General features: G+C 32.6%; 1 protein-coding gene across 1 annotated transcript in view; it reads left to right on the forward strand.

The window, feature by feature from the left end:
* Positions 1–17368, forward strand: part of Cadm2 (cell adhesion molecule 2) — a 172229-nt gene extending 154861 nt beyond the window's left edge. Inside the window, exons 7-8 of the mRNA XM_048346436.1 lie at positions 13429–13554; positions 14520–17368. Coding sequence (XP_048202393.1) covers positions 13429–13554; positions 14520–14638 — 245 coding nt within the window. The 3' untranslated portion in view covers positions 14639–17368. The remainder of the gene's footprint in view (positions 1–13428; positions 13555–14519) is intronic.
* Positions 17369–26426: the final 9058 nt, after the last annotated feature.

Genomic DNA, 26426 nt, shown 5'->3' on the forward strand with positions numbered 1-26426 from the left:
TATGTATATTTTATTTTTCCTCCCACGTGTTTATAGAAAATGTAGTATTTGCTGAACTATTTTACCTTTTTTTAATAGTTTTAAAAAACTGGATATGGGCTGGGGATATGGCCTAGTGGCAAGAGTGCCTGCCTCATATGCATGAGGCCCTGGGTTCGATTCCCCAGCACCACATACAGAAAATGGCCAGAAGTGGCGCTGTGGCTCAAGTGGCAGAGTGCTAGCCTTGAGCAAAAAGAAGCCAGGGACAGTGCTCAGGCCCAGAGTCCAAGCCCCAGGACTGGCCAAAAACAAAACAACAACAACAAAAAAACTGGATATGATATTATTAATAAAAGAAGCCTAGTAAATCTATTTAGATGAAATGCTATAAGGAAAAAGAAAAATTACGTACATATGGAAATGTCTTAAAAATATGATTGCTTGATCAAGGCAATATTAATATATTCATGGAGATAGCTATTTTTCTAAGTATTTAATTAAAATGCTTCTAAATCATTTCATTAAATTAATATGCTAATTGTAAGGCAAAATACAGCCTGCATACACATTTTCATTTTTTTTTTACATTAAGGCAGGATTGCATACACTATAGCTTAAGTAATCAATTGTGATTATTATTATTATTAAGAACAACAGTTTATTTTCAATGACATCAGTATTGTTTCTTCAAATGACACTTAAGTGTATACATTGAAGCACATACATTTTGTGAATAAAAGTAGCACATACTCAACACTTATGCTGTAATGACCACCATTTAAAGGACAGCTATAGTACTAAATTGATATTCATAATTCTGTAGTTTAGATGATCTGGACAGAAAAAAATTGCTAAGAACAAATGAAGACTCAATGCAATTGAAGAATAGTACTGGGAATTATTGCATGAACACTGAGTTGGGTTCATTTTGAGCCTTTTTGACACTGAAAGAAAACTTCCTTGAGAATATAAACCATTTGTAATCAGTTTCACATTTTTTATGACAGATATTTTCAGCAGTGATACTCACTAGACACTATGTTGGAAATGAACTATACAACTGGGGGCAAGGAGGGGATTGGGAGGGAAAAACAGGAAAAAACTGAGGGATGGGTTGACACCATTCAAAAATAAATGTACTCATCTGACTTATGTAACTCTAAACTCATCGTTATGTAACCTTTACAATAACATTTTTTAAGAGAGCCTTTTAGTTTTGCTAAAGCATGCCTTTAATCTGGCTGTTATTGGCTTATACATATAATCTTCGCTATTCAGGAGGCCAAGATTTCAAGAAGTGTGAAGCCATCCCAGGAAAGGAAAGTCCTTAAGATACTTATTCCCAGTTAACCACAAAATGCTAAAAGTAGAGCTGTGACTTAAGGTATGAGGGCTAGCTTGAGGACAAAAGCTTAGAGATAAGGCCCAGGCCCAGAGTTCAAGTTCCAGGATAGGCACAAACATTTGATTTCTGTTTTAGATTTACAGCAACAGAAACATTACAGCCACTAGGAATTACAGTATTTTTTTATGTGTCTAGTTAAAAGTTATGCTTTAATCTACAAACTAAAGCAGATACAAACATTCCTGATGCAGTTAAACCTTCCAGTAGAACCTTCAAAAAGCTACTGAATTTTTTTTTGTTATTTTTATTGTTATTTTCTCCATATGGTATCTTGAAGACAATTTCAACTCTTGGTTATGGACATATTTCAGAAAATAATGCAGAACGGTGATTTTATATGGAAATAAATGGAAGCAGGAAGAATGAAAACACTACAGAAACAGCAATGATTGTGTTGCTTATACTAATCATTATGATGACATGAGGTTCTGTGTCACAGTTAGACTACGTTATGTTCCAGTATACTCTATTTATATTGTTTAAGGGGAGGAAAGATAATGCTCTTGTCATCAATATTCTGGAACACTTCTAAGTAGCACTTTAAAAGATTTTGGACTGCTAATGACTATAAGACATAGTTTAGAATATAAAGTACAGGTATTTTAATGTTGCCATTAAAATGCTCCTTCATTTTGTTTTAAATGCCCTCAGTGAATGAATGCCATATTGGGTATTTCTTTTCATTTTAATGGTTTATAAAGTGCTATGTAATAACTGCTCACATGAATAGTTATGCATCCTGCATATCTGGGATTTAGACCCACTGCTCATCATTAATCATGTAGGAAAATAAGTATGTAATTATAGTTCAGTTTTTACTTTAAGGGAAGAACTATTTTAGATATAGTTGTCATTCTTCAATATCAAAGGCAATTTCGTCTAAAGAATTTGTTACAGGCTCCGTTAGTTGCATTTTGTACATACTTACTTCTTTTTTAACATATATATTATTATCTTTAAGTAGTTGTACAAAGGAGTTACAATTCAACATGTCAGTTTGTGAGTACAATGTATCTTGGTCACTATCACCCCTCTCATCATTCTCCCATATCCTTAGCAACCCCATTCATCCATTCAATTCTCTTTGTCTCATAGGATATGCATTAAGTATTAGGACTGACTACTTATTTGCAAATGATAAAGTTCATTCTGTAGTCACAGTGTGCACACTTTTGGTTATTATGATTGGCATTCTGATTGCTGAACTAGCAGGTTGTTTACTTCTTGATCCTGAAGGCACAGCAGCTTCTAACATATTAAATACACAAATTAATTAAGTAGACAAAATATATAAATGAAGCAGGACCTATGTGTTATTATATTTCACTAAATTTTAATTGAACATGTCAATTTATTAGTAGATTACATCTTGGTCATTTTTACCCCTTCCATCATTCTCTCCCTGTCTATACCAAACCCACTCATCCTCTCCAACTACCTGATTCCATTTTCATGTAAGTATATTGAGTACTAGAACTGTATTCTTCCACCATTTCTCTCTTCTTTTTTCCTCTCTTACCTGCTCTTCAACCTTTCTTTTGAGAGTCTTAACCTCCTCAGACAAAACACCTTTCAGCTAGTATTCATTTTGTTAAGATGTCAAAAAAAAGTTCAAAAAAACTATCCCATTGTAAACCACCTTCACATATAACATACTTTAGTCACTTTTATTGTATATATATATGCACATGGCTTATATATGTTTTTATAAATGTCTTGTATATTAGATCCAGCATCTAGATATGAGAGAAAAACATCTGCTCTTTGTATCTCTGAGACTGATTACTTCACTCAACATAATAGAAAAAAATTATTTCTAGGGTATTGTTCCATTAGAAAGTAAACATGTTCTGTCAAATGATATTTCTCTGGCACTGTAAACTCTTATTACTCTATCACTATCATTTCCACATTAAAGAAAAACATTTGGAAGAGTTGATCTAGATTAGAATTTTAGGATGTCATGTGCCATATATGCTCTTGTTCTCAAGTATTTGTTTCTTTGCTACACTTTCTAAGCATTTAAATATAACTTTTATGACTGATGTTACTTCCAACTTAAATATACTGTGTAATGTAAAAGATTTTTGCTTAGTTTAGAAAATATACTTTGCTCTAGATTTTACTTTTATGCATAAGTCATGGCATACAACTCATTGAAATTCCATTCTGCTTAAACATATTCTAATACATCTTTTTATTTTCTTGTAGAAGTCATTGTCAAACAGACAAATGACAGTGTTGTAGGTTTGTCTTTGTCTTCCTCTTGGTTGTTTCCATGTATTCTCTCTGCATTCAGAAGCAGAGATCAGTGATGTTCAAAGACATATGTATTATTGACCACGAAGGCAGAGGGATTTCTCGTTTAAAGGACAAGGAGCAACAAAGTGAAAATCAGCCATTTTCAGAGATCAACAAAGAAGTAAAAGAACCTGGGTGCTATGGAATGAATTTAAATGTCTTTTTTTTTCTGATGAAAGCAAGACAAAGTTAGATAATGTAGATATGCTAATAAATTTTAGGCTCATTATTTTACTCAGAAGTTATTTATGAAGATTATCATCTGCAGTACTTACACGTGTAGATTCTAGGTGATTTTCAAGCTGCTCTAAGAAAGGGCCATACATTGGGTGACATCAAAGCAACAGGGATTTCCTGCAGCTCTAGAACTAATAAGGAGACATGTGAAGGCATAGATCAGCTTTGACAAGGGCTCTATTTCATGGTCACTGAAAGGAGATTGTCAATGTGTCCTACCATATGGAAGGGGACAGAACTTTTTGTAAATAACTTAATTCCATTAATGTATGATCAGCCACTATGATCTCTTCACTTCCCAAATTCTCTTCACTCCCCGCCTCCTAATTTTGTCACCACAATAATTAAGATACCAGTGGGAATTTGAGACATACACACATATTCAGACCCTAGAACATCATAAGGAAGCTATTTTTAAAAATACCATTTTGAGACATGCACACCAGAAATGCATCCATTCTCATTAATGAGGGAGAAGCTGAAAGGGAAAACAACAAATTGAGACATGAATTAGTAACTTTGAAGGAGGGTTTTTAACACAGGAAGTTTATTTAGACTTTGTTTCATCATGCTTAAAGGATAATTTATGTGACTTTTCCCAAATGGACTTTTTAAAAATTATCATCTAGACATAAGCTTATGAAACATTCCTTTCCTTCACTTTCCTCTCTCTATCTCCTTGGTAATCATGTGGGAACTTCTTTCACATTTTAAATGAGAGCGACATACTTTATGAAGGGTTCCTGTTCCTATTAGCTGTACTGCTCTACTAGGGAGAGTCTTCTGTGAAGTTGTACAAATTGTTCAGAACTTAAAATATTTCCCTCCTTCAAGGAATCAAAGAAGTAGTAGCTGAAGTTAACCAGAGAGAAAGATCAATAAAATCAATAGAAATATACTAAAAGATCTTTTGTTCTAAGACAGCACTTGAGGAGCAACTTCTCATTTTAAATTCTCAAATTAAGTAAACTAATCAGTACATATTTTATTCAAATCCAGTATATTTTAAATCTTTATAAGTACAATCTGATAAAGTCATATATATACATACATATCACTCAATTATATTTCTAAGCTAACCAATTTTATGAGAGTAATTCAAATGAGTTAAACAAAACAATGATTTTATAGCTATTGTCAAAAAGTGCATGGACTAATGCAAGGAGGAAAAAGTGAGTGTGTGATACACGTTAGAGTCATTATATCATAACAAAATCAGTTTATTAGAGGACTGTGACAGGCTGGAAGTCCTAGGAGACACTGGAAATTTTAGGAGGTAGAGGATAGTGAGAAATCCTTAAGATACTGGGAGCAAGACTTCAAAGAATTCTGTGGTGCTCGCAATCTCTCCCTCTATCTCTTGCTTCCTTGGCTCATCAGATAGATGAGCAGTTTTCCCCATCAAACACTTTATGCAATTATCATCAGTCCAACATTACAGCCCAGAGCACTGTAACTACTCTGTACCCTGTTTTTGGAATGGAAAGTCCAAATGTAGGAGCCTAAGTAAAACTTTTCTCTTTATAAACTGATCATCTCAAGTATTTTGTTATCGTGATCAAATGATAATACAATGCACCATTCCCTCATCAGCTTGATGTACAAGCAAATGTGCTACAATAATTACATTTTAAGAGGAAAGCTTAAGAAATCTAGTAGACCTTAATTTATTATTGAAAATCTGTTGTATGATATAGCCTTATTATAGAACTCATAAACTTAGAAATCCTGTACAGATTACTCTTGCTGCTATTTTTTTTCTAATGAAGACTTGCTGTTTAGCCCAGATTATCCTGGAATTTACAATCATGAAATAACCTTCATAGAGGCTGACCCTGAAGACATGTGGTAGCATACCAAATTCTTGTAACAATGTCTGTAGAGGAAATTAAGTGAAAAGATCACTACACATAGACAAATGGTTAAGTATTTTATTTTAATGTTTTCTCCTCTTTAGGGAGTTTCTTATATATTTTCATCAGAAGCAGTAACTGAACAGAAGGATAGTAGATAACCTTTAAGAGCCCCTCTCTCTAGGAGCTTTACTGATATCACATTCTGCAAAAAGAAAATTTAGGGATATTTTCCCAATAAATGATATGAAAATATTTCTGCTGATTTGTCATAGTGATCCTCTCTTTGAAACATTTTGTCTTTAAAAAGGGAGATACACTTCTATAACTACAGAGAAAAATTCTAGATCTAATGTCAAATCAGATTATTCTAAACAGGAATTAAGTGAAAATCTGGCTGTCATTTTTACTGAATACTAATTTCTAAAGTATTTAGATGGAAATTTAGTATTTAGTATTTAAATAGTATTTAGTTTATGAAAGAACAATGATTCACTGATCAGTGTTCAACAGAATAAATCAAGATTAAAAAATCCCAGTTTTGCTAGAATTCCACATGAGAATTTAGTGTTATCCAATTACTCCCTCAAGCTGCTTGGTTCCAAGAATTTTATAAAAGTGCTGTTGCAGCTGTATTACCAGTACATGGTGCAACTTTTATCTTCAAGAAATTTTATATCTTTAGGGAAGATAAAACTTGAGTGAATTAATCCAAGGTGAAAAGCTCCTGATCTAAATAATTCATGAGAAACCGATAACTATTGTCTGAACTTATGCAAACAGAGAGAGAAAAGAACACCGCACAGGATGAGAAAGCAGTATTAGCAGGTAATTATTTAACAGGACAGGCATTGGAATCTTTATAATGATAGAAGGAAGGAAATTATAATTGCACAAAAGGATTATGTTACTAGTTACCACAATCACTTCTTATACACAAATCAGGAGTCATCTCAGCCATAGTCAAACTTAACTTTCACCATTATTTCTGAACATTTGAAACATTGTATCAAAGCTACTTCAGTTGTATCATAGTTTTTTTAAGTTCTACCATCATAGTAAATATGAATTTCTGACTCAGCAGATTCTATGCACTGAAGAAAACAGTAATTTATAATAAAAGCCTGACACAGATAAAATTGATCATTTATTATCTCATGTAATCCTTAACCTATCATACTTTCACCAAATGTTTTCCACCACTCTTGGGTTATGTAAATCTTCCTCAAGTAATATTTTAATCATCTTTCAACTATTCAGCTGGTTTTGACTTTAGAATGCTTCATTGTTGCCATGTAGAGAGAATGAGAGGTCCTCACTCAGTCTTTTGAGGAGTTCCAAACTAGAAACTTACTGTACTTCATGGCATTCCATATTTACCCTCTTTTTTTTTTTTTTTACAGTGTAACTGACATTTAGATAATTTGTCTGGGTACACACATGGAGAAGCTCAAGTGGTGGAGCACTTACTTATGAAATCAGAATTCCTGCCTTCACACTTTAAACTAGACACTAAAAAAGCTTCCCTGAGATAAACATGGCTGGTTCATAGTCTCTTATTTCACTTTGGCTTAATATTTCAGAAGTGCCCCAATCAATTAAAAAATATCTACACTGGATATTGTACATATGCTTACCTGAATTAGGGAAGGGAAAGAAAAAAAATGAGGGAGGATGCAACAAATAAGACAAGAAATGTACTCACTACCTTATTATGCAACTGTACTCACTCTGTATCAATAAAATTTAATTAATTAAATAAAAAATATCCATACTTTTAGATGCTCTGATTTTTAAAAACTTTGACATATTTTTATATTAGAATTTATACATATGTAGAAGAAAACATGTTAAACTAGATGCTAATTGAAATATTCTAAATAAATTTTGTAGATAGAATTATGTAATATATGATTCTTTGATTCTTCACATTTTAATATTCTGTATGAGACTATAAATTTTTCTTCTTTTCCTTTCTTCTCATTTATTTTTGTCCTCAAACTCAGTACCTGATACTTTTGCTCACTGGCTAGCACTTTAAAGTCCCAAGGGTTGGTTTTTTAAAATTTATTTTTTAATGTTATTTTCTGCTCAATTTTATTTTTAATGTTATTTTCTGAGCAATTTCTAGCCCTAAGTATAATACATTGACATTATTTTCTTTTTGGAGTAAAGACATCTTAAATAAAAAGATGACCAAAGACAAAAGTTTTAATTTTACAGTATACTTTCTTTCTTTCTACTTTTTTTTTTACATTGTCAAGTTAAAAAAAAATTGCTAGTACCTTGTAAAACCCACTGGAACAGACTCATTCCAGTGATCAAAGTGTCGCTCCAGGAAAATCACAAGCAAACACTTGAGAACAAATAACAAACTTTAATGATGTGCGGTGTGTCCATCTGAATAATAATGCAGATTTTTCTACATGTCATGATATTTCAGAAGGCTGTACTTCATCTTCTATCTCTATGACAGTCAGGGACAGAAAGTATATGGAGGAACTAGCACTGTGGCTAAAGTGGTAGAGTGCTAGCCTTGAGCTGAAGAGCTCTTGGACAGCACCCAAGCCCAGAGTTCAAGCCCCAGGACTGACAAAAAAAGAAAAAGAAAAAAGAAAAAATGAATGGATATAGAAGAAATTCTTATTAGGATTTAGCCATTTCAAATGTCTACTTTTTGTGCATTGCTCAAATGATACTAATCTGATTCTGCATCTTGTTTTTAACTGCTAAGAAGAGAAATTAAAAGAAATCTTTAAGATGTGCACAGGTGGTTGATGCCTGGAATTGTACCTACTCGGGAGGCTAAAATCTGAGATCAGGAGGCTGGATCTAAGCCAGCCAGGGACAGGAAAGTCCATAAAGTCTGTGAGACTCTGATCTCCAACTCTATTACAAGAAAACTGGAAGTGGTACTGTGACTTAAGTGGTAGAATGCTAGTCTTCAGCAAAAGGAACTTGGGACAGCTTCCAGGCCTAAGAATAGACAAAGGAAAACAACAACAACAACAACAACAACGGAACAGTTTAAATTCGTAGAGCTATGATAATACTTTTTTAAAGTATATCCTGAAATAAATAATGAGTGTAATTATACAAAGCATACTTACCAGTTTACGTATGTAAATCATTATCTATTTCTGAAGTGCACGTGTAATCTTAAGTCACTGCTACATTTTTAATTACTTTTATTTATTCATTGTTTATGTGGTGCTGAGGAATCAGACTCAGGGCCTCATTCATTTTAAGTAAGCACTGTACCAGTAAACCACATTCCCAGCCCCATTGAGCTACATTTTTTATTGGTTTTATGCACAATTTCTTTCACAGGTTCTAAGAATGGATACAACCAATTTAATACTGGTGCGATGAATTTACAAAAAAGTCATAAGCATCTATTAATACATCTGAAACTGAGTAAAAATTCAAATGCAATAATGGACATGATAAGCTTATCTTGGGGAGAAACAAATTTTAATAAATCATATTGTCTTTTTGCCCTAAACCCAAAGTACAGGAGGACAGGTAGAAATATTATATGATTGGTTATGAATGAGTCTCAGCATCAGGTTTCTTGCTTTGAGTGTGCAAAAGTCTGACAATGATTCCTAGCATTGAAAACAAATAAAAATATTTTAATTTAAGCCATACTAAACCATGAGAATAAAAATATTAAAAAGACAAGAAAAAAATGAAAGGAAGCAGTGAAAGCTGTTGATAAAGAAAACAATCTGTGTCACCAGGCTCATTCTCTATTCTGCCCAGAATTATGATCTTATAACCCATACTTCACCAACAAGCAGATTCACATATCCAAAAGTACTGTATATAGATCACCAAGTTATGAGAAATCATGTAAAATTTCTGATTAAATAAATTATGTACAGGAGAACCAAATGTCCACAAAGAGTTAAACACATGAAAAGGAGGTGTGCTATACTCCTATAATTCCAGCTCCTGATCATGGGGATAGGGAGATCACTATTGGAAACTGGCTAACTATGGGGCAAAAGCAGCAGACCTTACCTGAAAATACACTAATGAATCAAAGGCAACAGAAATCTTAGCTATTCTGGAGGCTAGGATCTGAGGATCATGGTTCAAAACTAGCCCAAGTAGGAAAGTCTCTGAGATTTTACTCTTTATAAAATTACCCAAAATGCCAGAAGCCAGAAGTGGAGCTGTGGCTTAAATGGTAGAGCATTAGCCTTGAGAAAAAAGCAGCTCAGGGACAGTGCCCAGGCAGAGTTCCAGCCTCGGAAACAGCACAGAAATGGGAAAGAGAGGGAGGAGAGAGGAAGAGAGACAGGGACAGAGAGAGAGAGAGACAGACAGACACAGAGACAGAGACAGAGACAGATGAAGACAGACAGAAGCAGAGAGCAAGAGAGAGAGAGAGCTAGAGAGAGTGAAAGTGAGAGAGAGAGCGAGAGAGAGGAGAAAAATAAGAAGAAAAGAAGGTAGATATATATTTAAAATGATTAAGTACTTCCCTAATAAGCTTCAGGCTCTCATTTTATTCTCCAAGAACCTAAAACATTACATGTTAATTTTTTACATTAGCACAAAATCATAAACCAAAGTGTATTTTGGAAGGACTAAATAAAATAGTCAAAGTGTAAGGTGACAACACAGATACACATTCATGTAATTTTACCATGGAGGAAGTGTTTCCATTTTTATTATACAAAATCTGGTAAGAAGTGTATACCACCGAGAATACCGCAAAGGAAATGGAAATTGCTAAAAATGGTCAATCATTTTGTGAAACAAGCTGCTAAAACAGAAAATTTGAATATATGAGTGAATGAACAGCATAGGTAGGCATTTGAAAAATATGCAGGTATTACTACATCCCAAATACTAAACATTTAAATCAGAGCCAGTGAGATCTCTTCGAGTTTAAACCCAGCATTGCCGAAATATTTAAATAGATATATCACTTTCTACACCAGATTGGCAAAATAATTTTAGTTATAATATCTGAAGTAAAAAATACATGAAAAAGGGAAATTCCCCAGGTGAAATCAATTCTGCAGTGGAATTTGGTAATATGTCCAAAGTCTACAAAATGTGTAGGCCCTTTGACCCAGCATTGCCCTTTCTTAGGATTTACCTTCAAGAAATGAGTTGTATGAAGAGTGTTACCTAAATCTCCTTTCCCAACTGAATGCCCAGTTTTGAGAGATACCCAGCAAATGAAATGGTTAAGATTTATGAGTGAATATAAGGACCTACACAAGAAGTAAAATGTTAATGCAATTCCAATATACTGCAGCAAGAAATAAGAAAAGAAATTCAGACACAAGACAGGTTTATGTGCAGGTTGATGATGCTAACACGTGGTAAGATTTATTCCTTTGCCCTATTCTAATATAAGAGCTACCAAAGCCCAACTTTTGAGTGCCACATCTCTAGAAACATGGTCACCAGTGCCAAAGACCTCAAGATCACTCATAGTTATACCTCACGATCCAGAGACTGTCTCCTTAAAACCACATACTGGCATCCATACCCCAGTGTCACCTGCATTTGACCTGTGGGAACAAGGCCTGTTTCCTCGCACATCCCACAGCATCAGAATGTCAGCTGTTTCCTCTGCTGGAACAAATCACAAGTCTCCATCCCATCAGACAACCTAAAGATTTCTTAAGCCAACATATCATGTTCAGAATCTAGCATTATCAAGTATCCTGTCATCTTCTTCAACCTTTTTGGCTGTACTAGCTGTAGACAAAAAATAATCAAATGGCAAATGACCAATGTTCTTTTCCATCCCATTAGCAATATTCAGTGGTTTAACAGAGAAAGTGTCCCCTTACTAATATGCGCCCCTATTTGATCTGTAACAATGATTAAAAAAATATCATGGCAATGACATACTATTTGGCAATAGGAGTTCCTTGAAAAAGCTCAATATCCTCTTCATTCTTTTTAGCTTTCCCCAGTACTGCATTCTAGGGGACTCACCCTTTCTGTCTAATCCACAGCAACATCAGAAGCAGGTGTTGGAAAACGGGCTCTCTTTCGGATCTACACAACACACACACACACAAACACACACACACACACACACACACACATATATATACACATATATATATTTTGCGTTCATCATGTTTAAGGGTCTATAGTTGAAAGTTTCAAACAGTACTTTTCTGTCTAGATATATACTATTTTGACACAACAGTTCCATTAAAAGCTTACAATACTTCTACTTATCAGATACATGTTTCTATCACCACACTTTAAGGTTTTTGAAAGAATTATTGACAAACCAGTTTCTTTGTGGCTTTCTCGTTCCCCTAGATCCTATTTTAAAGTTAAAGTAGCTCATAAGGCTACTTGAAACAAGGAATTTGGGAATCATAGCATAATACACTTAACCTAATCCTTGCATGAAACACATTTAATGGATTCTCGTGCTCAAAGTTTCATTCCATTTTCTTCTTTATTATGTGACATAAATCACTCATTTTCCAAATTTTGCAAAATACAAACATTTAGAATTTCTTTTGATTATTTCATGCTCGAAACTTTCCATCTATTCCTGAGTGTATCGCCTTGCAGTGATACCTTATTAAAGAGGATGTAAAAGGGTATTAATAACCTATCTTATTCTAATTATTTTATTTAGGGCTATATATTTAAGATGCATTTAATCTTCTGTATTGTATATCATCTTCCTCTTACTATCAACAACATACTTTTACATTTTGATTGATTACAGTGGCTTTTCTACCATGCCATCATGACACTTTTATGCCCATTTCCATCTTATTGAAGAAGTGGAACTCATGAGAGTAGAATTTGTCTGAATTTAAAGGTGCAAATCAATTGAGACTTAAATATGGATCATTATGACTCTTCTCTCTTTTCATAGCTTGAAATAATATTAACATGCTAATAATCTCAAATAATATATTTATTTCTAGCTTTTCTCATGACATAATTTTATTTTTTAAATGGCCCAGTTGGAGCTAGAAACAAGTGGATCATGCCTGTAACCCTTACTATGCAAAAGATTAAAGTCTCGAGGTCCAAGTACTTAAGCTAGCTTGAGGCAGAAAGTATGGGAGACCCCTCTCCTCAATTAACCAACAAAAACCCAGAAGGGGAACTGTGGCTCAATTGGTAGAATGCTAGTTGAGAAACAGTAAGCTCAGGGAAAATGTCCAGGTTCTGAGTTCAAGCACCAGGACGAACACACCACATGCACATGCACACACACACAATGGCATAGCTGGATTTAGCACACCAAATATACATATACACACAATACACACATACATTTTCAAATAGAACTGGGGATCATGGAAGAACATATGAATACAAAAGGTTATGTGTTGTATCTGTGTGTTTGTTTATGCAGTATTTTGCTTAAAATAAGCTCAATGGCAATAGTAGTTTATATGCCAGATGTTATTCTCGGGGATGCTGTACTTTATTGACACACAATATATATTTGCTGACTGGATAAGTGTTGGCTACAAGTGTTGACACATTTTATTTTATAGAAAAAGTGTGCTAATTTTCACAAAAACTCATTCTGGCACATAAATATTTATATATATATATATTTACATATATATATATACACACACTAAATTTAGCTAGACTAACTAGAACAATGTTTCTTCTCTCTTTCAGATCCCAATTCTCTGGCTGGCCAGAATGGCCCTGACCATGCCCTTATAGGAGGAATAGTGGCAGTAGTTGTGTTTGTCACACTATGTTCTATATTTTTGCTTGGTCGATATCTGGCAAGACATAAAGGTATGTTATAATGAAAGGGAGTACTCTCAATTAGGACAACAAAATTCTAAAACTGGCTTTAAATCTGATGGATGTGTGTGTGTGTCTGTGTGTCTGTGTGTCTGTGTACATGAATGTGTGTAGAAAGAAAGAAGGAATGAATGATTTAATATTAAATTCCTTCAGGATATTCTTCATCATATAATTCATATTCTATTACTTCCTTTTGAAGCATATTATATTAATAAGATGCTATCTATGACATTACATACAATTTTTTGTATCTCTTCACCACAACAGACACATATATTTCCTTATGCTTAGAATCAACAACAAAATAAAATCAAGCAAATGTTGCATTTTAGTCCTAAAGGTAAATTACAAATTTTAATATTTTTTCTAGGCCAGAAGCCTATTTCGTGTGCTTTCACAATTTTCTAAACTTTATTTTACTCTAAGCCATTCTATAGGTTTAATAAAACATGAGTTACAGAATTGAAAGAACTGAATATAAGTTTGCTTTAGGATTAAAATCCAATTCTAAGTAGCTGGGCAATGTTTTGTTTACAGATTTATGGAAACAGAAGTGGCCAGTCATATTACTAAAAGGAATATGTAACTTTTTGTGCAATGATAAAGATTACATATTATTGACATTGCTTCCTTTCAAATAGAAATGTGAAAGTGAATGGGGCACAGTTGTCCTGATCATGACTTTGTCTTTGTTAACAAAGAATCTTGATTACTACAGCCACATTATTATGTAGTCCTTAGCAATCATTAAAGAGATCAAAATGTCATATGTCCATTCCACTTTAGCTTTTCCCTCTCATTCACTGTCCCATAGCTTCACCTGCTTATTGTATCTCATTGTTGTTCCAACATGTAAGAAATATGACAAAAGTTCCTTCCTAAACAAATCTAGTTTTGTTGCTGTTAATCGTACTGGGCTGCTAGAAATAACATTTTTCTCTCAATATCCACAGGAACCTATCTAACGAATGAAGCTAAAGGAGCTGAAGATGCACCAGATGCTGACACAGCCATTATCAATGCCGAAGGCAGCCAAGTCAATGCGGAAGAGAAAAAAGAGTATTTCATTTAAAATTCAGCCCACAGTTCTGAGTTTTCCTTACCAGGCTGGCTGCTGGAGGAAACTGGCTATCATCTTTCAGAAAATCATTCCTACCATCTTCTGCTACTTTTATTAACATCCATACTGTACTGCTATCAGTAGCCAGTGTATGCCAACAATCAGCTGTTGAAAGCATCATTTTTAATTACAGTACCATCCATAATGCAGGACATTCCTACTGCCTAAATTTCACACCATTGCTGTTTTAACACACAGTGCTTGAATATACAGCCTTAACAATGTTAATCATCTCCTTTGATCATGATATTGAGTTGTTTTTATACATTGAAAAAAAATGTATGCAGCGGTTCCCCACCCCCACCCTCCATGTTTTTCTTTGAATCATAGAATTTATTGGTTTACCGTTGGACAGCTTTCACAGTAACAAGATTAGGTAAAGACCTAATATATTTAAGTTTAATCGAAGATTAGAGGTTTACAATGTTTTCTACCTGTCTCTCTTCAAAGACATGTTTTGGAAACATATGCCCTGAAAAACACAATCTGAAAACACTGTAGTGTAGTTTACCAAGTGTTTTAGATTATACTGGTAATGCTGTATCAATTTACTATTTAACAAATTGAGAGTTTGATACAGGAGCCATGTGTATGGATATAATCATGACATGATATCTTATAGAACTATAGAGACCCTATCATTAGGTTACTGTAGCTTCATTTACCAATAAATTATTCCAAACACGTAACTCCTTTGGGAATCACAACAATTTCATTCATTTCTCTACTTGAAACTATAATTTATTTACTCCATCCAGACTCACCTGCCTAAACAAAACAGAAGTATCCATAGGGCACAATTTTGAGACATTTTAGTATCTGTATATAGTGCATATAATAAATCCAATTAAACATTATTTGATACATATTTAACTTTTTTGGCTGTAGGTTATTCAGTCATAAGTAAGCATTTTCTAATGTCCATTCAATCCCTTTAGATATTACTTAAACCAATATTATGAGTAGATAACATGTATTAGTATTTTTGTCTGTATGTCCTCGCACTGTTCAACAACAAAATTTTTCTAGTTCTTGTTAATTTTTATTTGTTATACAATGGAAGCACAATGTTATAAGGAAAGGTAATTTTAAGCTAACAACCAGTGCACAGCCTCAGGTTTTCAATTACAACCACAGTTGAATAATAACCTAAAAATAAACATTTAGTTTGGTAAAAACTTACAAAATTTCCTTTGGCAGTTCTAGATCTGCTGACCTATGTTGATTTGCCAAAAAAAAAAAAAAAAAAGAGATAAAGTGTTTAAGATATGTTTTCTGTATAAATGAACTAATTCTTTATATTAAATTCCTGTCTATGCATTTTGTGAGATACAAACTTATGAAACAGTGAGTGATAGAGAAATCTGCCATGCTTTTAACTCCAAGGTAAAAGTCTCTTTCTCTGGATTATTTTATTTTATTTTTATGTATTTAACCACTATGAAATTCTGTATTCTTAAATATGACACAGAATCAATCTAAAGTCTTATATCTTGTAGTAAAATGCAGTATTGCTAGATTAGTTTTCAGTAAATTTCTTATATGCTAAATTAAAAATCCAGTTAGATTAAAAATATATTTTCCCATTATAAACACTGCACCTTTAAGAAGAAAACAAATATGACAAGATGGTTGCTATACCTATGACATCTGACAGCATCATGGCTTAGGGTTTTAAAGACTATACCTTGGAATATCTATTTTTTGGGGGTAATGAGAATGGTTGAGTACAACATCATGTATTAATACAAAATGAAAGACGAAGGTGCTGTATCTTAGATTATTTATCAGACAAGTATAAACCTTTAAGGATAATGTTAGATTTTTTTTTTCAATTTTTGGTTGCTTTTTGATTGTTGAAGCATTTATCTTGTTGATTTCGTACAAGAGATAAAGGACAATGTCAGTCAAGCAGCACTTTTTTCAAAATATACAGAACATAAATAATATGATGTGGTTGAGTGTTAACATAATAAATCATATACAGTATGACATTTTAAGGAAGTAAGTCTGCATTGATGTGATTGCATGCTTGTTTTTTACAGTTCACTACATACCATCTGTGAAAAATGCAATAATATGTTAATATAGTATGGTAGTTTGAAAGAATCAGGTAGGTGCTACTAGACACATTGAAACTAGTATAGGTTTATACTGTTCATATATTTCAATGCATAATCTTTAGAAAGACTCCACAAAGCAAAATTCATCCTGTTAGTACAAAATAAAAAGGTTCTTACTGCAGAAGTATTCTGTATAAACTGCATCATCAATTACTATTTAAAGCCTAATTTCAGGATGCACTTACAAAATTGCTACTTTTCATCGATGCTGTATTTACATCCCTCTTCATTTCATCTGTATTCTACTTGGCTCCAACTGCTAAATTGTTGCCTAAATAACTCAATTGTTATTTATAGCTCTTGTAAAATTAGATATCCCAAACTGGTTGTATTTCAAAATTTTTGACTCTTTTTAACCCTTCTGAGTAACACAAAAATCTCATTAGAATTCATAAAAATAGAGTGAAATTTGTGGGCTCTACTCAAATGTTTTCCAATTTAATATACTTTGATTTGAATTGATATAATTTTCTGCAATAGGAAGAAAAGAATGAATGAAATCTCTTTCCTACAATTAAAAGTGATTTGACTTTTTACTAAGGAAATAAATTCCAAAAATCATACTTATATCCATTCCAAAAGACCAGGAAAAAATTAAAAGAGCTTAGATTTCTAAGTGGGACCCGTGTCAGTTGAGAAGTATGAAATTCACACTGTGGACTGTGGAGCCACTTTCTGTTTCTGCTAAGTGAGCACAGTAGCTAGCGGACGCAATGGAAGGTGTGTGAAAACACCCAGTAGAATATGGATCACTGTTCTTTACCAAAAATAGCTACTCTCTGCCAGTGTACTGTTTACAGTGTTGATTGGTTGTCCTCCATCAAAAAATTATCAAAACAACACTTCTCTTTTCCATTTTATACTGTGTTAGGTAGAATCAAAATTCATAAGAAAAGGAAAAGTTTGTGAGTACAAGAGTAAAGATAGTCAATTGGAGCATTGATGATGATAAAGTCCTGTGAATGTGTGTGAATGTGAGTGTGTGTGTGTATGAGAAGATGAGAAAAAGTGTGATAGAAAAGACAGAAGTGGACTATGAGATGAGAGAGAGTGAGAGAGAGAGTACTTCAACTTGTTTTCTTTTACCAGAAAATCCAAGAAGCAGTTTAAGGAACCTGATATTGGAGCTTAATATAGAAACTGGATGAACTCATGTTGATTCAAGATGCTTAATCTTTCATTGAAACTCCACAGTTAAAATAACATAGAGAATATTAACTTTCTTAATTATGGAAAAGAAGCTAACATCTCATTTATTTTTATTTCTATGTAAAAGTATATATATATATCTCAATAAAAAGGACAGGCTCACTTGTAGTTATGTACTCATGATTGTAACAGCATTGAGGTCCCATATAGGCACATGTACAGCAGCTGTTTCACAGTGATGGCTCTTCCATGTAACATAGCAGTTATAGTGTAATTTAGTGCCACTTATTGCAAAGTGTTACCAAGGGGAACATGAAAAATGCTTTGTTCTTTTATTTTGAACATAAGAATAACAACTGGATAACAGATATCAAATTTTACATTGTTTGATTATTTTCTTAATTGTGGAGAAAATACAAAGCCTCATGTCTTACTGCAATTTCCCATGGTACATATAATTACTTAGGACCCTCTAAAATTACCCTTTGTTATTATTATTTTGTTTTGCAAATGGAAATTTATGATGAATATTTAAAACTATCTAAATGAGTTTAAACTGTAATCAGAGCTGAAATAAATGAGACACCTAACGAGAATTACTGATGAGTAATGCTTTTTGTTAAGTGGCACAAAGTACACACTAAAAACTATGCAAAATATAGGTAACTACAGTATATGTACATGTAAGTATCTTGTACTTGCTGTGTATGGATGTTGGAAACACATGTACTTATAATATGCATTTTGAATACTGGGAAAGAGGAAATCTTAATGTAGTTAATAGAATTTGTTTTGAAATATACACTGGCAATATTGAAATAGATTCAGTGCAATATCTGCAGTTCTATTGCTGGGTACCTAATGCAAAGGGATTTTAAGGAATTTTAAGCAAAGTCCAAAAGTTTGCTCTTCTTCACATTTCACATACTAATGTATGACTCCAAAAACACCTAACTCAAGAAGTTAATTGTTTCTTAAATATTAGTGTAATATAATAAAATTGTGTGGTTTAGTTTTTAGCATTCCTACATAGAAGAAATGATCTGGCATTAAACTTTGATTCATAGCTCATAGAAATTATTAAACTTTCTTTGAAATGTACATGTTTTAATAGATCGTAGTACTTTTATTCTGAATACAGGATTATTCAATGAAAGAACATCAGGTACATATTGTAGTTAAAGTAACTATATCTCAATTGAAATTTTGTGGCTTTTTTTCAATTCTATTTTTTTTTATTCTATCCCTATTATAATGCGCATAGACCCTTTGCACTTATACCCTTCGGAAGGCAATGCATTGAGGTAACAAGATAGGAAAGTGTGTTAAAGGGGTCATCAATAAGAATGGATTTTTTAATCATCAGCATTTTATGTACTGAGGTTATTAATATTGAATGCAATAGTTATTGGATATAGCTGGTAATTTCTCTGCCATGCATACTTACAATAATCCTTCTACCTCTCACTTTTAACATGGGCTATATAAATAGAGGAAATAATTATTTACAAGATATCCCAGGAAGCATTATTTTGGGATTTTCATAACAATGCACTCCACGCCCACTGGGAAATCTCAAAAGCCAACTTCTTGTAGTGTATTCTGTGGTATATGAATCTGCGTTTGTTTCCCTTCTCTCTACCTTTAACTTTTCCTATAGGTAAAATATGATCATTTGGTAAAGACAGTTCTCATGCCTGTTTAATATTCACTGTAATGTAATTGTGTTTTTTAAAATAATTTGAAAGGCAACACTTTGCAATCTGATCTGATATTTCATTTCATTTTTAAAATGAGACAATTTCTTACAAATCAATAATGTATTTTAAGTGAAAATCATGTATATTATTTATTTTCCTAAGAAGTGTTATCTATGTAAACAAAAGTATTTTTAAACTGCCTCCTCATTAACAAATAACCCTAAAAATGCAAAGTATTGCCGTTAATATCCAATATATTTTGACTGCTAGGCACAACACAATTTTGTTTTTCAATCATGTAGTTTAAATAACCAAAAAGAAAATTTCATTTTGTGACCATACTTTCCTCTAGGAAAAGAAAGCGTACATAAATTTCTCAGATTTGGTGGTGAATCTATAAGTTTTTCTTATAGTGAAATGTAACTGTGTTAATTTGTAGGTTAAAAACCAATACATAATAGAATCTTTACCATCTTTTTCATATGTGTGTGTATATATATACATCTATGCGTGTGTGTATATATATCTATATCTATATATATCCAAGAAATGTATGATTATTTTGGAGAGAATGGGCCCAAATGTGAAAAAGATGTAAAGAAAACAAACTATTCTCCCCTCTGAAATATACTGTATATTTCAAAAGAAGACAAGTTTAAAAATATATGATTTGCAGGGGCAAAGAAAAATCCTACCAGGGCTCAGCACTTAAGCACTTTTCCCACATTCAGGGTCAAAGCAGCAATGATTCCTCCATGGACTTTTCAGTGCAGTATGAAACGCAACGTAACACTTATATACAGTACTGTCTAACCTCAAACGCTTTGTTTCTTTTAGTGCTTTTCCTTGTACATGAAACTAGTTGACACTTCTATTTATATTTGTGCATAGAGAAAGTCATACAAGATAAAATACGGATGGTTGAAAGCGGTGGTCACTAGCTGGTTAAAAGGGTTATAGAATGTGAACAGAATTGTTATATATTTCTCATTCTGTTTTCCCCTGTGTTTCTAATGTGTTGACTGAATTTCATAAATAGAAAAACAATCTGGAAGTTTTCAAAGCTAGTAATATTTATCCTTACATGTAACAACTCAGTATTTTGCCAATTCTTTAACTGTACCTGTTGTACTTATTGTAGATTCAATGATGCAGTTAAATAGTAAGCCGAGGATTTTTGAATTTGGGTTTGTTGATCTATTTTCTTCATATTCAGTTCACATCAATATTTGTGAGTTGGTTGTTTAGTGTTTCATTCAACCAAAAAGTATTTCGTCAAGAAAACTCCATTTTTGTCATAAACCTTTCAACCTTGGAACATATCTGCCATGTTCAAAAGAATTTAAAGACTTATCTCCGAAAATGACACCCAGAAATACATGTGTCCCCAGTAATGTAGCCTCAAAAATAAAATAATTTATTTCTATGACATGAAATTCAGAACTTTTGAAAGGGTATATTTATGGTAGCATTAAAGAAATGTATTCTGTGCTGTAAAGAAAATTCATCAAAATTAAGCATATTGCACAGAGAACAAACACTATTATCAAATCTACTCTTGTCATTCATATTTTCAAAGAACAAAATGCATATTGTAATATGAGGTACATGACACTTGCATGCTGATATGCCTATATACTTACAAAGTATTCAATGTGTACTTAGTGGCACTTAAAATATGTCATGTACTACTCTTATAAACATTCTTACAGGGTTCCCATTGGCACTACATCTTTCAGTAAAGTCTTGTCAGAAAAAAATATTGTCTGAGAAATATGAAATAATGAATTTTCAATTTTAGTTATCTGCTGGACATTACTGAATTTTCTATTCATTTAGTACACTTTCTTAGGCTTGGAAATAGAAATTGGAAGATGGAACATTCTTTTATTCCAATGACAACTTAAAGATGTTGCAAGTATTTCTTTATATTAAACAAATTATTTTGGAAACATTTCTCAAATGCATACATTACCCATCCTTTTTAGGTTTCCTCATGCTAATATTTTTGTTATGAATTTCTGAAGAGAAGTTTTAAAAATCAAGACAGAGTAAAATGAATGTTTTATTTTATTTGTACAATATTTAATCATTACTCCTTAAAACTTATGAACCTTGCAGTATGCTGACTAAAGATTAAAAAAAAATGTTGCTGACTTAGGGAAATCTGCTTGAGCTTTCCAAAATTTGAAAACTTTGTAAAAGCAATTTTAAATCCACTTATATGTGTTTACTAATGTTGACTAGGAACAAACAAATATATCTAAACCATATTTTTTTTTAATTTTCACACTCTAATCAATATTAAATATTTCAACTACCTAAGATAATGCAATTAGTAATATATCCATCCTAAGCTTATACAAATAATTTGAGATAAGCTTTTAAATTTATGGATGATTTTCTTTGTGTCTTTGAAAGTTCACTTACCATGAGGTATTTTATAGTCTACTTTAAAAAAACAGATTTTGTTAATACAGGGTAAGCCAAAGGCTGTACAAGAATTAGTGTCATTGGGTCTGATATTTGTGTTGGACCATGAAATATTCCATTAAAATTTGTCTGTAAATACAAGGCAATGTTTTGTATCTGGTTTATTTTATTTAAGTAATATGTGGTATTACATCTAATTCATGTTTTTCCAAGGGAAATAAACTTGAAATATCAATTAAGAAATTTGAGCCTGTATAAAATATCCCAATTGGTACATGTAAAAGAAAATGATGACATTTAATGTAAAATATTGATAGCTATGTCTTCCTTTTAGTGATAAGCAAGAAGCCCATTCATACACAGTTCTACAACCAAATACCTGCATGATATCCATGTTTTTCCATAAAATAACTGGATTTTCATAATGACAATTTTTACTTTGCTAAAAGTTTTCTGTAGCATTTAAAAAATCCAGAAGGCAATCTAGAAACGTTTAATATAATTCACAGGGATATCATTTCAGATTTCTTCTAGTTGCAGACATTACTACTACAAGGGGGTTTATTGTGACAATTCCATATATAAAGAGAGTTAACTAAACACATTTACCACCTCTATTATATTTACCTTAACTCCTCTCCCTTGGTATCCTTTTTCCAATAGTATTAGGTGGCTCTCCTTGTGCTATCATCATGTACATATCTGTGACATACTTTTACTTTATTCATCCTTCGAGGCTAAGTATTAATAACTTAATTACTAATTTGAATGGTAATTTTGGTACATGCGAGAAATCTTCCTTGCCTGGAAATTCTAAAAAAAAATGTAATGGTAAGATATAACATGGTGTTTTTCAGGAAATGTATAGTTTTAGAGAATTTCCAAACTATACATTTTTGTAAAATTTAAGTTGTTTTTCCGTAAAATTTAAGAAAATAATTTTTATTTTGAAAGGTGTGCCAGATAACAAGAGAAACTTAATTTTACAGTTGAATTTCAAATACCAATTAACTCTACTTAGGATTTCATATGTTAAACAAAACTTAACTTAGGAACATGTCCAATGGATCAAATCAGTCTACTTGATAAACTACACCAATTACAAAGCCAAAATATTTATTCCCAGACCTCTAAATCCTGTTTACACAACTGCTTTTATCCCAAAGAATATCAATATTCTGCATTGATAGCATTCTTAAGCTGGTGATTTTTTTTAAAAGTGGAAAAATCCAGTAATAAACAATGGTATAATTAAGAAATACACCTCAAGATTTAATAAAACTAGAAATCAAAGGTTGTATCTTCCAAACACTATAGCCATAACTAGGGTTGATATTTTTCTACACAGATTTCGTGTGAAAAAATATGCATACTGATTTGACTTAGAAATAAATACTATATCAGTCTAAGAGATCATAACATTCAGTTATTTTCTGAAAAGTGGTCATAATCATGATCAAAATCAACAAATTATTCAACTGAATAAAGTATTTGTCCTGAACACAGTATCAATATATAAAAATATATTTTTATTTTACCTTACCATTTTAAATCCTTAAGAGCCATTGGATGGGATATATATATATACATATATACATATATGTATATATATATTTCATATACCATATATGTATGTATATATATATGTTATCAAAATACAAGTAGCATTAAGGAAATAAATTCATAGGCTTCATTGGCTCACATATGTAATCGTAGCTACTCAGGATAAGATCTGAAGACCACGGTTCAAAGCCAATCCCAGCAGGAAAGTCCATAAGTCTCTTATCTCCAATTACCTCCTCAAAATTTGGAAGTGGCTGTGTGGCTCAAAGTGGTGGATTGCTAGTGTTGAACTGAAGAGCTCAGGGACAACGTGTCTAGGCCCAGAGTTCAATTCTCACACGACAGACAAAAAAAATTTAAAAATTAAAAAAAATTTTTAAAAAGTTGTAGATCATATGTTAGAGTACCAGCCATGAAAGCTATTCAAGCCAACAAGAGTAGAACCCTGAGTTCAAACACTTATACTGAGGAGAAGAAGGAAAAAAATACATTCATACAGATTGTAGTTGGGATATAATAATGATAGACTTGATGGAATTCAGGTGACCCAGTAAAGTTAATAAAGTATCAATGAAGACAACTTAATATCCTTGAAATTGGGCAAATCATTCACTCTATGATTTGAAGAATACCTTATCTCATAAAATAGATGTATCTTAAGAGCTCATTTTTTTCCAGTTCTACATAAACAGAATATCAGGAAATGTGGTTTTTCAGTGTAATTTACAGATAAAAGATAATTTAAAATTTTATGAAGTTAAGATATATCTATTTGACAATTTTTCAAATGATGGGGATTAATCCCAGTGAAGATTCCTCAGACATCATAGAATTTTTATGAAAGAGGATCGCAGTGTGTCAGGGATATCACAAGTTCTCAGACACAAACTTACCATCAGAATTTATGGATCTGAGAACTTTCATTTTACTACATAACCTACAAATGAGATAGTTATACATTTCTTCAGTACTGAATAACAGAGCATGACTGTATTTTTCATTTTTGTTGTAAGGTCCCTTGTGCTTTTTATATTGACTTGAGGAATCAGAAAAGATACTTTTATTTTAAATCATGTTTTGATAGTAGCCAAAACAGATAAAATTGTCTTTTAATGATCAGAAAATGGACACAAATATAGTACTTTGAGTAGAAAGGAGGGCAGAATTTTATGTCTCACAATAAACTATATTATAAAGATCTCTGGCCTTGAATCAAATTGTGCCCCATGGCTCTGGAAAAACTTCTCATTCATGTTTGTCCTTCTTGTACCCAGCCACTACTCATGGTTTTTATACTAAGATATTGAAGTATTTTTCACAGTTGATTCTTTCTTTCTTGCAAATACACTGCTTCCTCAGAGACAAACAAGTAGTATTACTTTAAAGATTATCTAAACTGATAACACATCATAGAAAACAGGAAATTCAGGTTAAATATCATAAAGCTATATTGGAGTGTAAGAATATAAATCTAACCACTGTACTAAATTGTCCGTGTGTTGTGTAATTCTGTGACACTAGAAGTACGTAGATTTTCCTTCCCCTAGCACTGTTGACAGTGTATTATTAGCATTATTTATATGTTATGTTCATACTTAATCTAAGCAAGCTCTGAAACTGAGCTATGTTCGCATCCTCATCATTAATCTATACTATATAATCTGCAAGTCAACAATTTTTAAACTGTGAAAATTCTGGGATTATCTTATTGTTCCACAAATATAAAATAATTGACCTGTTTAAGTCCAAGTGAATGTCATTAGGAACCTGTATGTATTTGTATGTACGTAATCTCAGAAAGTCGTAGTTCAGATGGAATGATTTATCAGGTGAGACTATAAAATCCATTACTTATCATCTGAGCTTACTTTTCACTTTTCAGCTGGAAGCATACATATGAATCTTTCCATTAATCCTGTTTTATTAATCCAATCTGTTTTGGACATGTTATGTTCTTTTCTTTTATCCTATCATGTGTTTTACTTTAAAATATTGTATTCCCTATATATCTCCTGACATTTTTATTTTTTTTTCAATCGGCATTTTCATCACTAAAGGATTCTGGGTCATTCATGAGAGCCCATAGGATAATAGTAAATAAGCATCATTCCTTCCATTAGCAAAGAAGCACTTCCTGGAGGGCAACAGAACAAAACACAAAGGTTAATATGTAATTATCAATTCTAGTGTCTGTCATGGCCAGGTATACAAAGATAGAGAGGATGAAAAGAAAGCATTGACCTGTGGAGGGGGGTGGTTTGGGAAGAAATGCTGACCTGCTTCTCATGATTGAACTAGGAGGTATTCGATGGTAAGTAAACACAAGGGAAAATACAGTTGGAACTGGAAAGGCAGCTAGTGTGAGAGCCTGGGTCAGGAGCATCATTTTTTGAAAATCAGAAAAGATTCCATAGATGAGGTACCTTGTCTTTTATCCATATTTTTATTTATCACAGGCATGACTTGTAAAAATATGGGTAAAGAAAGTGTAAATCTCAGTATCTTCACAAAGACAGAAACATTGTTTGTTGTTTTTTTTAATTTGGTGTGAGTTATCCAGGTGAGAAAGCAAATGAGTTGATGAGACAACCTAGGGTTTAGCCACACGAGGAATGGGCTATCACAGGCGTGCTGTAAAGAGCTAGAAATGTCCTGCAGGGGCTCAGGAGGCCTCCCCAGTGTCTAGTGATGACTATGAAATAGGCTGCTGCTCAGTAGACAAGGATTTAATCATCCCCTCGTGTCTGAAAACCCTGGGAGTCCCTGGAGAGT

Source organism: Perognathus longimembris, chromosome 5 (assembly GCF_023159225.1).
Source record: "Perognathus longimembris pacificus isolate PPM17 chromosome 5, ASM2315922v1, whole genome shotgun sequence".
In the NCBI taxonomy this organism is placed as follows: domain Eukaryota; kingdom Metazoa; phylum Chordata; class Mammalia; order Rodentia; family Heteromyidae; genus Perognathus; species Perognathus longimembris.